Here is a 16,860-nt window from a genome sequence, read left to right as displayed (position 1 = left end):
TTACCGGCAGTATTTGCAGTTACTTCAGGTGAAGATTTTTCAGCAATTGATTTTTCAGCGTCATCCACCAGCACTTCATGTACTTCAGCTACAGTGGCTACGACATCCATGTTTGGTATTCCTACTATTTCATCAGTATAGGCCGCCACCTCATCTTCCGCTACAACTTGCTCAACAGCAACTGTTTCCATCTCTAAAGGAGCTATGGCTTGTTCTGTAGCTGTTGTTGTAGGAACTTCAGTTTCCGCTTTTTCCTCCGTCGGTTGTATTGTTTCTGTAACTATCTCTTCAGTCAGTGGCGATTGACAAACTGCGACATTTTCTATCTTGACAACAGCATTAAGATCGTCTTGAAGTTGCTCCACGACTTCTACCACTTGTTTCAGCGCATCCTCACTAACTGCAGGGACAGATTCCTGTGTACTCTCAAGAGCCAACGAGTGCAGTGCAGATAGCGCACTTTGCAATAGTTGCACCAAATGAGCTTTATCAGCACTTGTGTCTTTAGGAAGTTCTCCTCCAGATTCCATCACTACACCGACGTCACCTGCCGCAATAGTTTCCCGTAACTCCTGTGCTATGTTGACCGATTGTTTCACTTCTTCTGCATTGGCTGCAGAGGCTAACTTGTCAACAACTTCCACAATATTTTCGGATATGTATTGTTCGATGTGTTGTAACAGAGTATCTGAAACGTGTTTAAATTGTGTAAATACTTTTATTTCTAGAAGAATATTGTTAAATGTCTTTTAAAAACGTTGCAGTCATCACGATGTTACAGTAACGGCTTAAAAGTAAATATACCTACTTACTTCAATTCAAGAACCAAATAAACCTTAAACAAAGCACCAGAAACTGCAATAATTCTACAGTAAGAAAATAAACAAGCAACAGTAACTTTATTAACATCATAATTATAATTGTATTTACCAGTAGCTCTAACAGTTTCTCCGTTAAGAATTCCTTCAGTAATTGGTTTTTCAGCGTCATCATCAATAAGCACTTTATGTACTTCAGCTGCAGTGGCTACAACATCCATGTTTGGTGTTCCCACCATTTCCGCGGTATGGGCCGCCACCTCATTTACCGCTACAACTTGCTCAACAGCAACTGTTTCCATCATTAGAGGAGCTATGGCTTGTTCTGTAGCTCTTGTTGTAGGAACTTCAATTTCCGCTTTTTCCTCCGTCGGTTGTATTGTTTCTGTAACTATCTCTTCAGTCAGTGGCGATTGATAAACTGCGACATTGTCTACTTTGACAACAGCATTAAGATCGTCTTGAAGTTGCTCCACTACTTCTACCACTTGTTTCAGCGCGGCCTCACTAACTGCAGGGACAGATTCCTGTGTACTCTCAAGAGCCAACGAGTGCAGTGCACACAGCGCACTCTGCAATTGTTGAACCAAATGAGCTTTATCAGCACTTGTGTCTTTAGGAAGTTCTCCTCCAGTTTCCATCACTTCACCGACGTCACCTGCCGCAATAGTTTCCAGTAACTCCTGTGCTATGTTGACCGATTGTTTCACTTCTTCTGCATTGGCTGCAGAGGCTAACTGATCAACAACTTCCACAATATTTTCGGATATGTATTGTTCGATGTGTTTTAACAGAGTATCTGAAACGTGTTTAAATTGTGTATTTTTATTTCGAAATAAAATCAAAAAAAGATTTTGAAATGGTTTTAAAACTGTGAACTAAAATATTTAGTAGTTCTTTTGTATCTAATGTTGCAGTCGTGGTAAAAATGGTGTACAGACTTGTTTTGTTATTGCAATATCTATCACGATGTTACATAAACGGCTCAAAAAAAAAATGTACCTACTTAAACTAAAATACCAAACAAACCTTAAACAAGACACTACAAACAGCAATAATTCCGCAGTTAGAAAATTGACAAGCAATAGTTACTTTATAATAAGTCTCGTGACCACGTTAAGTGTTACAATTGCGCATGGTTAGTAGTCCTACTGATTACAATAACATCATAATTATAATTGCATTTACCAGTAGCTCTAACAGTTTCTTCGTTAAGAATTCCTTCAGCAATTGGTTTTTCAGCATCATCATCAATAAGCACTTTATGTACTTCAGCTGCAGTGGCTACAACATCCATGTTTGGTGTCCCGACCATTTCCGCGGTATGGACCGCCACCTCATCTACCGCTACGACTTGCTCAACAGCAACTTTTTCCATCACTAGAGTAGCTATGGCTTGTTCTGTAGCTGTTGTTGTAGGAACTTCAGTTTCCGCTTTTTCCTCCGTCGGTTGTATTGTTTCTGTAACTATCACTCCAGTCAGTGGCGATTGACAAATTGCGACATTTTCCATTTTGACAACAGCATTAAGATCGCCTTGAAGTTGCTCCACTACTTCTACCACTTGTTTCAGCGCAGCCTCGTTAACTGCAGGGACAGGTTCCTGTGTACTCTCAAGAGCCAACGAGTGCAGAGTAGACAGCGCACTCTGTAATTGTTGCACGAGATGAGCTTTATCAGCACTTGTGTCTTTAGGAAGTTCTCCTCCAGTTTCCATTTCTGCACTGACGTCACCTGCCGCAATCGTTTCCCGTAACTCCTGTGCTACGTTAACCGATTGTTTCACTTCTTCTGCATTTGCCGCAGAGGCTAACTTGTCAACAACTTCCACAATATTTTCGGATATGTATTGTCCGATGTGTTGTAACAGAGTATCTGAAACGTGTTTAAATTGTGTATTTTTATTTCGAAATAAAATCAAAAAAAGATTTTGAAATGGTTTTAAAACTGTGAACTAAAATATTTAGTAGTTCTTTTGTATCTAATGTTGCAGTCGTGGTAAAAATGGTGTACAGACTTGTTTTGTTATTGCAATATCTATCACGATGTTACATAAACGGCTCAAAAAAAAATAAAATGTACCTACTTAAACTAAAATACCAAACAAACCTTAAACAAGACACTACAAACAGCAATAATTCCGCAGTTAGAAAATTGACAAGCAATAGTTACTTTATAATAAGTCTCGTGACCACGTTAAGTGTTACAATTGCGCATGGTTAGTAGTCCTACTGATTACAATAACATCGTAATTATAATTGCATTTACCAGTAGCTCTAACAGTTTCTTCGTTAAGAATTCCTTCAGCAATTGGTTTTTCAGCATCATCATCAATAAGCACTTTATGTACTTCAGCTGCAGTGGCTACAACATCCATGTTTGGTGTCCCGACCATTTCCGCGGTATGGGCCGCCACCTCATCTACCGCTAAAACTTGCTCAACAGCAACTGTTTCCATCACTAGAGGAGCTATGGCTTGTTCCGTAGCTGTTGTTGTAGGAACTTCAGTTTCCGCTTTTTCCTCCGTCGGTTGTATTGTTTCTGTAACTATCTCTTCAGTCCGTGGCGATTGACAAACTGCGACATTGTCTACTTTGCCAACAGCATTAAGATCGTCTTTAAGTTGCTCCACTACTTCTACCACTTGTTTCAGCGCAGCCTCACTAACTGCAGGGACAGATTCCTGTGTACTCTCAAGAGCCAACGAGTGCAGTGCACACAGCGCACTCTGCAATTGTTGAACCAAATGAGCTTTATCAGCACTTGTGTCTTTAGGAAGTTCTCCTCCAGTTTCCATCACTACACCGACGTCACCTGCCGCAATAGTTTCCCGTAACTCCTGTGCTATGTTGACTGATTGTTTCAGTTCTTCTGCATTGGCTGCAGAGGCTAACTTGTCAACAACTTCCACAATATTTTCGGATATGTATTGTTCGATGTGTTGTAACAGAGTATCTGAAACGTGTTTAAATTGTGTATTTTTATTCTAGAAATAAAATCAAAAAAGATTTTTAAAGGGTTTTAAAACTGTGAACTAAAATCTTATGTAGGTCTTTTGTATCTAATGTTGCAGTCGTGGTAAAATGGCGTACAGATGTATTTTGTTATTGCAATATCTATCACGATGTTCCATTAACGGTATGAAAATAAAATGTACCTACTTAAATTAAAATACCAAATAAACCTTAAACAAGACACTAGAAACAGCAATAATTCTGCAGTTAGAAAATTTACAAGCAATAGTTACTTTATAATAAGTCTCGTAACCACGTTAAGTGTTACAATTGCGCATGATTAGTAGTCCCACTGATTACAACAATATCATGATTATTATTGTATTTACCAGTAGTTCTAACAGTTTCTTCGTTGAGAATTCCTTCTGCAGTTGGTTTTTCAACTTCATCAGTAAGCACTTCATGTACTTTAACTGCAGTGGCTACGACATCCATATTTGTTGTCCCCACTATTTCTGCAGTATGAGCCGCCTCCTCATCTACCGCTACAACTTGCTCAACAGCAACTGTTTCTATCACTACAGGAGCTATGGCTTGTTTTGTAGCTGTTGTTGTAGGAACTTCAGTTTCCGCTTTTTCCTCCGTCGGTTGTATTGTTTCTGTAACTATCTCTTCAGTCAGTGGCGATTGACAAATTGCGACATTTTCTATTTTGACAACAGCATTAAGATCGCCTTGAAGTTGCTCCACGACTTCTACCACTTGTTTCAGCGCAGCCTCGTTAACTGCAGGGACAGGTTCCTGTGTACTCTCAAGAGCCAACGAGTGCAGTGTAGACAGCGCACTCTGTAATTGTTGCACGAGATGAGCTTTATCAGCACTTGTGTCTTTAGGAAGTTCTCCTCCAGTTTCCATTACTGCACTGACGTCACCTGCCGCAATAGTTTCCCGTAACTCCTGTGCTATGTTGACCGATTGTTTCACTTCTTCTGCATTGGCTGCAGAGGCTAACTTGTCAACAACTTCCACAATATTTTCGGATATGTATTGTTCGATGTGTTGTAACAGAGTATCTGAAACGTGTTTAAATTGTGTATTTTTATTTTTAGGAATAAAACCAAAAGAAGATGGTTAAATGCTTTTTAAACTGTGAACTAAAATCTTAAGTAGGTCTTTTGTATCTAATGTTGCAGTCGTGGTAAAATGGCGTACAGACGTATTTTGTTATTGCAATATCTATCACATAAACGGCTCAAAAATAAAATGTACCTACTTAAACTAAAATACCAAACAAACCTTAAACAAGACACTAGAAACAGCAATAATTCTGCAGTTAGAAAATTGACAAGCAATACTTAGTTACTTTATAATAAGTCTCGTAACCACATTAAGTGTTACAATTGCGCATGATTAGTAGTCCCACTGATTACAACAATATCATGATTATTATGGTATTTACCATTAGCTCTAACAGTTTCTTCGTTGAGAATTCCTTCTGCAATTGGTCTTTCAACGTCATCAGTAAGCACTTCATGTACTTCAACTGCAGTGGCTACAACATCCATGTTTGGTGTCCCCACCATTTCCACAGTATGGGCCGCCACCTCATCTACCGCTACAACTTGCTCAACAGCAACTGTTTCCATAATTGTAGGAGCTATGGCTTGTTCTGTAGCTGTTGTTGTAGGAACTTCAGTTTCCGCTTTTTCCTCCGTCGGGTATATTGTTTCTGTAACTATCTCTTCAGTCAGTGGCGATTGATAAACTGCGACATTGTCTACTTTGACAACAGCATTAAGATCGTCTTGAAGTTGCTCCACTACTTCTACCACTTGTTTCAGCGCAGCCTCACTAACTGCAGGGACAGATTCCTGTGTACTCTCAAGAGCCAACGAGTGCAGTGCACACAGCGCACTCTGCAATTGTTGAACCAAATGAGCTTTATCAGCACTTGTGTCTTTAGGAAGTTCTCCTCCAGTTTCCATCACTGCACTGACGTCACCTGCCGCAATAGTTTCCCGTAACTCCTGTGCTATGTTGACCGATTGTTTCACTTCTTCTGCATTGGCTGCAGAGGCTAACTTGTCAACAACTTCCACAATATTTTCGGATATGTATTGTTCGATGTGTTGTAACAGAGTATCTGGAACGTGTTTAAATTGTGTAAGTTCTTTTATTTCTAGAAATAAGGTCAAGCGAAAATTGTTAAATGCCCTTAACTTTATGAACTATGATGATTTTAAGTAGGTACTTTGTATTTAAGGTTGCAGTCATGTTATAAATGACTTACAAATGTGTTTTTTTTGCAATATCTATCACGATGTTACATTAACGACCTACGTGGTCCAGTGGTTGCGCGTTGGGCTTATTATCCGGAGGTGCTGGTTTCGATTCCCGGTGGGGACATATAAAAAAAAAAATACTTTGTGGTCCCTAGTTTGGTTAGGACATTACAGGCTGATCACCTGATTGTCCGAAAGTAAGATGATCCGTGCTTCGGAAGGCACGTCAAGCCGTTGGTCCCGGTTACTACTTACTGATGTATGTAAATAGTCGTTACATGAGCCATGTCAAGGGCCTTTGGCGGCTCAATAGTGCACCTGACACCTGGGGGTATAATACTACAGAAGCTATAGCTTGCTCTGTACCTGTTAAGAAAACTTCACTTTCTTTTTCTTTGGTTGGTTGCGTTAGTTCTGCAAATAACTCTTCACCCATCACTGGTGGTTGCAAAGGTACGACGCTTTCGGATTTGACAACGGCACTGAGATCGTTTTGTAGCTGTTCGACAATTTCAACCACTTTTTGCAGTGCAATCCTATCAACTGCAGGACTAGCTTCCTGTGTACTTTCAAGAGCTAGCGAGTGCAACGTGGAGAGCGCACTCTGCAGTTGTTGTACCAGTTGTGCTTTATTAGCGCTCGCGTCTGTAGGAAGTTCTTCTCCAGTTTCCAGTACTGCACCGACGTTACTGGCCGCGATGCTCTCGCGTAACTCTTGCGCCACTTTCACCGATTGTTTCACTTCCTCGGCATCAGCTGCTATGGCTAGCTTGTCTACAATTTCAGCAACGTTTTCGGATATGTATTGGTCAATGTGTTCTAACAGTGTATCTGAAACGTATATACATTATGTACTGCAGGTGTCGGTAGATATTTATTCACAAGCGATGAACATTTCATATTCTTCAAGTAGTTACAGTAGTTGAAACCATGAAGTATAATTAAAAAAATAATAATCTGTATTTACACTGATTGTTTGTTTGCAAAAATAAAAATAATCGCAAAAGCTATTCAACGGGTGAGGCTTTATCTAGCGCTAAATTGTTTGAATATTTAGTTATAATAATACCTGGCAATAAGTCACGAAAAAACTTTCTAAATGAAAATATTAGGAATAGCGGTTAATTTTGCAGTCTCAAATTTGTTAAATGATGACGGCCGATTGTTTATAATGATAAGCATTTATCTTATTCTGTTAGTGTATTTTGTATTATAAGTACGTTTAGTGTTACGTGATAATAAGTACAAAATCCTAAAAAAATATCAATTTACCAGAAGCTCTAGCAGTTTCAACGGAAATAATTCCTTCAATAATTGCCTTTTCAGTTTCTTCTAATAGCACTTCCTTCACTTCAGCTGCAGTGGTTTCGACATCTACGTTTGTAATCTTTTTAATTTCTGCACTAGTAGCCGCTTTCTCATCTACACCTTGTACTTGCTCTAAAGTTACAGATTCAGTCACTACAAGAGCTGTGGCTTGTTCTGTTGTTGTGGCAACTTCAGTTTCTTCTTTCTTCTTGGTCAGTTGCGTAGAGTCTGAGACCAGTTCTTCAGCTATCACTGGTGATTGTAAAATTACGACACTTTCCGATTTGACAACGGAACTGAGATCGTTTTGTAGCTGTTCGACAATTTCGACCACTTTTTGCAGTGCAATCCTATCAACTGCAGGACTAGCTTCCTGTGTACTTTCAAGAGCTAGCGAGTGCAACGTGGAGAGCGCACTCTGCAGTTGTTGTACCAGTTGTGCTTTATTAGCGCTCGCGTCTGTAGGAAGTTTTTCTCCAGTTTCCAGTACTGCATCGACGTTACTGGCCGCGATGCTCTCACGTAACTCTTGCGCCACTTTCACCGATTGTTTCACTTCCTCGGCATCAGCTGCTATGGCTAGCTTGTCTACAATTTCAGCAACGCTTTCGGATATGTATTGGTCAATGTGTTCTAACAGTGTATCTGAAACGTGTATACATCATTAACTGCAGGTGCCGGTAGATATTTATTTACAAGCGACAAACATTTAATGTTATTTTTTTTTTATAATAGGTCCAGCAGTTGAAATCATGAAATATGATTTTAAAAATGAATGTGTATTTACACTGCTTTGTTAACGTATGAATTGATTGAATCGTAAAAAAATATTCCAGAACGTGTGAGGCTATATTCAAGGCTTACTTGTTTCAGTTTTCAGTAATAATACCTGCCAATATACCACGACAAAAAGCTTTCGTAATTAAAATATTAGAAATAGCACATAATTCTACAGTCTGAAAGTTAAATGAAGTCGGCTGATTGTTTATCATTATTAGTATTCATCACATTATGTTAGAGGATTATTCGTGTCCATTTTGTATAATACGTTTAGTGTTACGTGTTGATAAGTACAAAATCTTAAACATGTATCTATTTACCAGAAGCCTTAGCAGTTTCATCGGAAATAATTCCTTCAATAATCGCATTTCCAGTCTCATGTAACAGCACTTCCTTCATTTCAGCTACAGTGGTTTCGACATCTACGTTTGTAATCTTTTCAATTTCTGCACTAGTAGCCGCTTTCTCATCTACAGCTTGTACTTGCTCTAAAGTTACAGATTCAGTCACTACAAGAGCTGTGGCTTGTTCTGTTGTTGTGGCAACTTCAGTTTCTTCTTTCTTCTTGGTCAGTTGCGTAGAGTCTGAGACCAGTTCTTCAGCTATCACTGGTGATTGTAAAATTACGACACTTTCCGATTTGACAACGGAACTGAGATCGTTTTGTAGCTGTTCGACAATTTCGACCACTTTTTGCAGTGCAATCCTATCAACTGCAGGACTAGCTTCCTGTGTACTTTCAAGAGCTAGCGAGTGCAACGTGGAGAGCGCACTCTGCAGTTGTTGTACCAGTTGTGCTTTATTAGCGCTCGCGTCTGTAGGAAGTTTTTCTCCAGTTTCCAGTACTGCATCGACGTTACTGGCCGCGATGCTCTCACGTAACTCTTGCGCCACTTTCACCGATTGTTTCACTTCCTCGGCATCAGCTGCTATGGCTAGCTTGTCTACAATTTCAGCAACGCTTTCGGATATGTATTGGTCAATGTGTTCTAACAGTGTATCTGAAACGTGTATACATCATTAACTGCAGGTGCCGGTAGATATTTATTTACAAGCGACAAACATTTAATGTTTTTTTTTTATAATTGGTCCAGTAGTTGAAATCATGAAATATGATTTTAAAAATGAATGTGTATTTACACTGCTTTGTTAACGTATGAATTAATTAAATCGTAAAAAATATTCCAGAACGTGTGAGGCTATATTCAAGGCTTACTTGTTTCAGTTTCCAGTAATAATACCTGCCAATATACCACGACAAAAAGCTTTCGTAATTAAAATATTAGAAATAGCACATAATTCTACAGTCTGAAAGTTAAATGAAGTCGGCTGATTGTTTATTATTATTATTAGCATTTATCGCATTGTGTTAGAGGATTATTCGTGTCCATTTTATATTATTCGTTTAGTGTTGCGTGTTGATAAGTACAAAATCTTAAACATGTATCTATTTACCAGAAGCCTTAGCAGTTTCATCGGAAATGATTCCTTCAATAATCGCATTTCCAATCACATCTAACAGCACTTCCTTCACTTCAGCTACAGTGGTTTCGACATCTACGTTTGTAATCTTTTCAATTTCTGTACTAGCAGCCGCTTTCTCATCTACAGCTTGTACTTGCTCTGAAATTACAGATTCAGTCACTACAAGAGCTGTGGCTTGTTCTGTTGTTGTGGCAACTTCAGTTTCTTCTTTCTTCTTGGTCAGTTGCGTAGAGTCTGCAACCAGCTCTTCAGCTATCACTGGTGATTGTAAAATTACGACACTTTCCGATTTGACAACGGCACTGAGATCGTTTTGTAGCTGTTCGACAATTTCAACCACTTTTTGCAGTGCAATCCTATCAACTGCAGGACTAGCTTCCTGTGTACTTTCAAGAGCTAGCGAGTGCAACGTGGAGAGCGCACTCTGCAGTTGTTGTACCAGTTGTGCTTTATTAGCGCTCGCGTCTGTAGGAAGTTCTTCTCCAGTTTCCAGTACTGCACCGACGTTACTGGCCGCGATGCTCTCGCGTAACTCTTGCGCCACTTTCACCGATTGTTTCACTTCCTCGGCATCAGCTGCTATGGCTAGCTTGCCTACAATTTCAGCAACGTTTTCGGATATGTATTGGTCAATGTGTTCTAACAGTGTATCTGAAACGTGTATAAATTATATTTTGTCATTTCTAGTAGGTATATCAAGCGATGACAGTAAGACGTCTGGGACATGTTTCATTAGATGAATTTGTGGTCTATGGCTTACAGAACTTTGGTTTAGTACGTTAAGCTAGTCGCAAAAATGGCAATGTTATTTTGTTATATTTCCAACTTACGAGTTATATCTTCACAAACTTGTGTAGATAAAGCAGAAGTAACAGCAGTTAATTCTTAAAAGCGGAAACGAGTTTATGCGTTACGTTTATGTCTTTATCTGTATTAATGAGACTAATTTTAGTTTATTGTTACGCTTGACGTGTAGTTGCAACTCCCACAACATTTTATAATCTATTTACAGCACTACTTGTAGCTATTTCGGTTACACTTCCCCCAGCAACTGATTTTTCAGGTTCGTTTAACAACATTTCTTGTACTTGAGCTGCAGTAAAAAACACCTTCTCATCTGCCTTTTGCTCTATAGCAACTGGTTCAGTCACTACAGGAGCTATGGCTTGATCTGTGGTTATTGTTGTGGGAACTTTAGTTTCCCCTATAATCTGGGCCGATTGCGTTGTTTCTGTAACCGCTTCTTCAGTCGGTGGTGTTTGAAAAAGTACAACATTTTCTATTATGGCAACAGAATTAAGATCGTCTTGAAGGTGTTCCACGACTTCTACTACTTATTTAAGCTCAGTCGTGTTAGTTGTAATTATTCATAAACATTATTCAATATTTACGTCGTCCTATTATGTCGTATTGTCTAAGTAATCGTTCATTTTAGACTTAACGGCTAAGGTAAGATTGTGGTTAATTACAAAAAAAAAATGTTTAATAAAGGAAGCGAAATATACAGGGTGTTAGTGACATCGTAACGAAAACTTTGAGGGGTGATTGAGGCCATGATTCTGAGATGATATCAAGTGGAATTTTCCGTCGCAAAAGTATGGAATTGAAAATAATTAAAAAAACACAAAAAAATTCAGGATGATTCAGACTGAAAATTCCACTTGATATCAACTCAGAATCATGGTCTGAAACATCCCCCTCAGTATTCGTTACGATGTCACTAACACCCATACCTACTTGTATGGCTACCGTATGTACTTGTGTGGGGTGTAAGTGTCATCGTAACGAATACTGAGGGGGATGATTCAGCTGATTATTCTGAGTTAATATCAAGTGGAATTTTCCATCGAAAAGGATTGAATTGAAAATAATTTAAAAAAAAACTAAAAAAAACATGAATTTTGCGACGAAAATTTCCACTTGATATTAACTCAGAATCATGGTCTGAATCATTCCCCTGAGTATTCGTTACGATGTCACTAACACCCTGTGTAGGTATAGTATATTTTTTTTTTATATTTCATTGGTGACGACATTTCTATTAAATCGCTGTAAGTACATTAATAAATACGTGGATATTACAAAGCTCAAATTAATGATCAAACCAGCATGTTACAAAAAAGCGGCTAATACCAAATTCTTCATAACCAGGTTATTGCATTTACCGGAAATTGTAGCAGCCTTATTAGGGCTTGTTTCTTCTGCAATTGATTGTGCAAACTCGGTTTCAACTACTTGCTCCGCCTTAATAAGTTCAGTCACAACAGGAGCTGTAATTAGTTCTTCAGTTCCAGCTGTAGGTACATCAACTGCCGCCCGTTCAAAAGGTGCTTGCAAAGCCGCGATTTGTTCAGCTTTGACAATAAGATTCAGATCATTTTGAAGTTGCTCAACGACTTCAACTACTGTCTGCAATTCAGTTTCGGTGATTGCAGGAACAGCTTCTTGTGTCGTCTCGAAAGCCAGTGAGTGCAGCGTTAATAATGCATTCTGTAGTTTTTGCACCAGTTGAGCTTTAGCGGGACTTGTATCTTCAGGCAATTCATCCCTCGTTTCCCTCAATACTCCAGCATCGCCAGCAACAATGCTCTCGTGTAATTCTTTTGCAATATTAACAGACTGTTTTACTTCTTCAACATTTGCAACAATCGCTAACCTGTCGATTATTTCCACAACAATTTGTGATGTATATTCCTCGATGTGGTGCAATAGATTTTCTGTAACGGACAACAAACAATTGTATAGCTATTTCCATAGCTGATGAAGTTTCAATTTGTTTTCAGTAAAAGCGAGTTAAAAATGGTCACATTGCTCGTATATTACTTTGAATCATTGTTCTAGTAAAGTTTATAAATTTATTTTTTTAACAATAATTTAATTTAATGTACAAATGTCGATAATTAAACCTATAATAATAAGTCCCGCTAAAATAAAAAAGAACATCTGCAAAAGAACAAGGTTATTTTCTCATTTATAGCAAAGATATTACAACATAATCGCCGTGTGAGAGTATGCAAGAATTACCTTCAATTTTAGCAGTAGCTTTCTGATTCGATTGTTCTGCCAAAGGTTTCACATCTTCGACATTAACAACTTCTTGCGTCTCAGCAACAGCAGTGACCTTGTCGGTGACAATAATAGTTTCAGCAGCTTGTTCATGTAAAACTTTACTATCTTTAGCTTGTTCAGTATTTTCAATATCTTTTTCAGAATTGTCAATTTCTGACACTTCTTTTTCTTCAACTTTAATAGTCATTTTTTTCTCTTCAGACTTTGCTGTTATTTTTTGCGTTTTTACCTGTTCAACGACTGCAACAATAGCTAGAATATCCTGAAGTTGTGAAACTACGTCAAGAACTTGCTGAATGGTATCTTCATTTACAGAGGGCATGGGATCCATTGTACTTTCAATTGCTAGCAATTGTACCACTGACAATGCCTCTTTTAATTGCTGGACTAACAGAGCTTTGTCACCTTCCCCTTCTTTAGGCAGTTCTTTGCTTGTTTCCATTAATGCAAGAACACCACTTGCTGCAATTCTCTCTCGCAGCTCTTGCGCAACTTTTACTGACTGTTTTAGCTGTGCAGCATTTTCAGACGTTGACAGTTTATCAATCACTTCGATCATTTCATCAGATATATATTCTTCAATATACTTCAGCAGAACCGCTGAAAATAATAATTTTATATTTTTAATGTATTAATTTTACAATAATATACATAAATTATTAACAGTATGGAGATAAGTATGAAAAATAATTTATAATAGAACAACGTTTATAAATGAAGTACTTGCATGATATCATTTTATGAATATAGCTGTATATTGATGAAAAGAAAAGCACTCTAATATGTAAATATCTTAGAAACATAAGCAATGTATTTTATATAAACATTAAAAACAACTTTTAATATGTATTACAATGATGTCATCTTCTAAGGTTCATTTACCCTTAATTGTTGCAGCAGTTCGCCCCTTATTTCCTGTCTTAGCTGTTATCTGTTCTTCCAATTCTGTCTCTTTTTTAACCAGACTTGATATTTGTTCAACATTTGTCTGTGATACTTCAGTAGCGGTTGTAGACGCCTGTAGTTCTTCTACTGTCTGAATTTCTTTCGCATCAAGCTTATCTTCTACAAGTGCTAGTTCAACGGCTGCAGATTCACTGATTCCTAAAGAGGCTAGATCAGCCTGAAGATGCCTGACTATATCAAGTACTTGCTGTAATGATTCTTTGTCTATTAAAGTCAGAGATTCTGATGTAGATTCAATTGCAACCAGACATAGTGCTGATAAAGCACTTTGTAATTGTTGAACTAATTGCGCTTTTTTTACTTGTTCTTGTATGTCGATGTCCTTTCCTGAAGCAAATTTTACAGACGATGCGCTATCTGCAATTCTGTCATGTAACTCTTGGGCAAGGTTTATCGATTGTTTCACTTCTGCAACATTCGTTGCTGTGGCTAAATTATTAATCACTTCCACAATTTTTTGAGATGTATATTGCTCGATATGGTGCATTAATATGTCTGAAATCAGTGTGTTGCATTGTATTATAACTTACTTTCTTATAAATTGAGAGTAAATACGTTACAAAAAAAATACAATTATATTACCTTTAAATGTGTGTTTTGTAAAAGTGGACTACACTAATAATTATGTAAGTAACAAAGTCATTAGACCATTTTAACCTAACAAACAACTAGGGGTACAAATAGAACTACAGGCCGAATTCAAAACACGAGTTTTAAATTCACTAGCTTAAGCTAATGGTAGGAACAATATTTATAAAAAAAACAAATACAGGCAACTTTATGGAAAACTTTATATGTAACATGAGATTACTTGTGGTTGACATTTATAAGTGGTTGAAATATTGGTTGACACGGTCGGCCATGTAATTCTCACTAGACATCTTAAATGTATAAAATGCAATTTACCAGTAATTGTTGCCTGCTCCTTAGATACGTCATCAACAGTTTCACTGATGGCAACTTCTTGAAGAACAATTGGTTCGATCTCCTGCGTCACTGCTACACTTTCCATGGGCACTGCTCGAATTTCTTCATTTATTACTGCTTGGTCTTCTGGTACCAATTGTATTTCAGTTTTCGTAGCCACAACTAAACTTTCAGTGGTTTTCGCAGTTACTTCACATACAGGAATAACAATTTCTTCAATATCTACAGCTTTTTCTACAATAGCAGGTTGTTCTGCTTGAATGGTTGACACGTCTTCTACGCTTATTTCAAGTTCATCTTGTTTGGGCACTTCTTTTACTTCTGCAAATTTTCCTACGATTTCAAGTTTTTCGTCTACCGGTGCTACTTGAGTTACAATTTGTTTAACTGTGCCAATAGCAGTAAGGTCCTCTTGGAGTAGATTAACCACTTCTACCACTCGTTGAAGCATGTCCTCACCAATCATAGGTGTAAGTTCTAATGAACTATCACGAGGTAAATCTTGCAATGTACTTAATGCATTCTGCAGCTGATGCACCAATTCAGCTTGTTCTTGTTGAACTGCACTAGGCACATCACCAAAACCTTCAGCTTTTACTCCTAGTTCAGCCGCTGCAATATTTTCGAGTAATTGCTTTGCTACTTTTACAGATTGCTTAGGTTCTTCAGCATTAGTTATTTCGGATATTTTAACAATAGCTGCTACGATATCTTCAGATACGTATTCTTCGATGTGTTGCAAAAGTGATTCTGAAATGGGAATACTTCATGTAGTTTTGTCCCATATTGTTAAAAAGAAAGTTAATGTAATGAACGAATGAGAATAAGAAATGCGATGACTTACGTTTATTTTACTAATGCTTAACTCACCTTTGACAACAGCGCATTCCTCAACTGTCGGTGTTTGATCACCAACTGCAACTGCTTGTTCTACAGCTTCTATTTCTTCAGTTTCATCTATGCTTACAGCTTTATCTGGTTCGTTCTCTTCGCTGAGAATAGGAGCAGATATGGCTTCAGTTTTTGCAATAATAATAACTTTGTCTGTTTGACTTTCGGCTTCTTTTACAGGCGCTATTTCTATAGTTTGCATATCAAGAAGTTGTGCTTCACATAGAGTTTCTACTGTTGCACCTTCTATAGCTTGGTCTTTTATTGATTTTGTAACAGAAGTTATAAATTCGACAGGTGCTTGAACAGCAACTTGAACTCCAGTAACAGCAACTAAATCGGCTTGTAATTGTGAGGTCACTTGAGCAATACGCTGTAATACCTCTAACCCTAATGCGGGAGCTAGCTCTTGAACACTATCCAAGACCTGAACTTGTAAAGAAGATATACCATTTTGAAGTTCATGCGCCAAATTAACCTGAAGTGGACTAATGTCCACTTTATTTTCCTCTCCAGTAGTCTCATCAATTGTTGGTTGAGAAACTGCAAAAGTCTCTCGCAATTCGCGAGCTATGTTGGCAGTCTCTTGCAAATTCTCAATTTTAATAACAGCAGATATTTCTTCAACGATTTCTATCAATTCTATATACTGGTCAATATGTTGTATAAGCTGTTTCGCTTTTTCTGTAAACCAAATAATAAAATATTAATATCCAAAAAATTCTATACAATAGAGAACATAATATATAATATGCTAAAAGCGACGATCGTGGTGTCACAATACATATTTACGAATAACTTATAAAACTTAGATTATAATGAGAGTACCATAATGGTGATTATCACATGGAAGAGCTAAACCGAACATTTTTGTACAAATAGTGATTTGTGACGGAATTATACAAAGCTTTGACATTAATTGCATTATGTATGACGAAGCATATTTTGAATAACGAGATTATACACACTATCTTCATTTACCTTTTTTAGCTTCATTTACTTGACTTGGTTGTGAAACTTTATCTAACTCAGCTAAAAGTTGATAAGTTATCAATAGTACGCGTCTTAATTTATCTTGTTCTAGGTAATTTTTACCTTCTAAATAAGTATCAGTGTTTAACCAATCAAATTTCAACAAAATCGCTTTTAAAGATGATACTTTATTGTTTTTGGTTTCAATTAATGTAGTAGAACTCAGCTCTTCGGGGCTTAACGTTAACAAACTGTTTAATTCGACGGCAATTTGTATGCTTTCTTTAAGTTTTACTTCATCAATAACTTCCAATGTAGCCAATAAATCTATTTCAACATTAATAAATCTTTCAAGCGCGTTTTCCAACGAATCAATATTATAATTGACATCTAAAAAGAAACATTTAA

The 16,860-nt window shown here is 37.5% G+C and overlaps 1 protein-coding gene across 33 annotated transcripts in view; it reads right to left on the bottom strand.

Moving 5' to 3' along the window:
* The window catches only part of LOC126380053 (titin homolog), a 106,470-nt gene that overhangs the window by 30,052 nt on the left and 59,558 nt on the right, over positions 1 to 16,860 (bottom strand). For 5 of the 33 annotated variants that reach the window (XM_050029189.1, XM_050029190.1, XM_050029175.1 and 2 more), the window contains exons 12-27: positions 16,462 to 16,842; positions 15,460 to 16,164; positions 14,569 to 15,339; positions 13,579 to 14,157; positions 12,652 to 13,296; positions 11,793 to 12,344; positions 9,598 to 10,278; positions 8,463 to 9,143; positions 7,327 to 8,007; positions 6,421 to 6,885; positions 5,232 to 5,915; positions 4,162 to 4,845; positions 3,087 to 3,773; positions 2,007 to 2,693; positions 931 to 1,617; positions 5 to 688 (exon numbers count right to left, since the gene is read on the bottom strand). In XM_050029189.1, coding sequence (XP_049885146.1) covers positions 5 to 688; positions 931 to 1,617; positions 2,007 to 2,693; positions 3,087 to 3,773; positions 4,162 to 4,845; positions 5,232 to 5,915; positions 6,421 to 6,885; positions 7,327 to 8,007; positions 8,463 to 9,143; positions 9,598 to 10,278; positions 11,793 to 12,344; positions 12,652 to 13,296; positions 13,579 to 14,157; positions 14,569 to 15,339; positions 15,460 to 16,164; positions 16,462 to 16,842 — 10,254 coding nt within the window. The remainder of the gene's footprint in view (positions 1 to 4; positions 689 to 930; positions 1,618 to 2,006; positions 2,694 to 3,086; positions 3,774 to 4,161; positions 4,846 to 5,231; positions 5,916 to 6,420; positions 6,886 to 7,326; positions 8,008 to 8,462; positions 9,144 to 9,597; positions 10,279 to 11,792; positions 12,345 to 12,651; positions 13,297 to 13,578; positions 14,158 to 14,568; positions 15,340 to 15,459; positions 16,165 to 16,461; positions 16,843 to 16,860) is intronic. The other 28 variants (XM_050029203.1, XM_050029209.1, XM_050029206.1 and 25 more) reach the window with 26 other exon arrangements.

Source organism: Pectinophora gossypiella, chromosome Z (genome assembly GCF_024362695.1).
Source record: "Pectinophora gossypiella chromosome Z, ilPecGoss1.1, whole genome shotgun sequence".
In the NCBI taxonomy this organism is placed as follows: Eukaryota; Metazoa; Arthropoda; class Insecta; order Lepidoptera; family Gelechiidae; genus Pectinophora; species Pectinophora gossypiella.
Note: the sequence above shows the minus strand (reverse complement) of the source record. Positions and strands in the feature narration are given on the sequence as shown.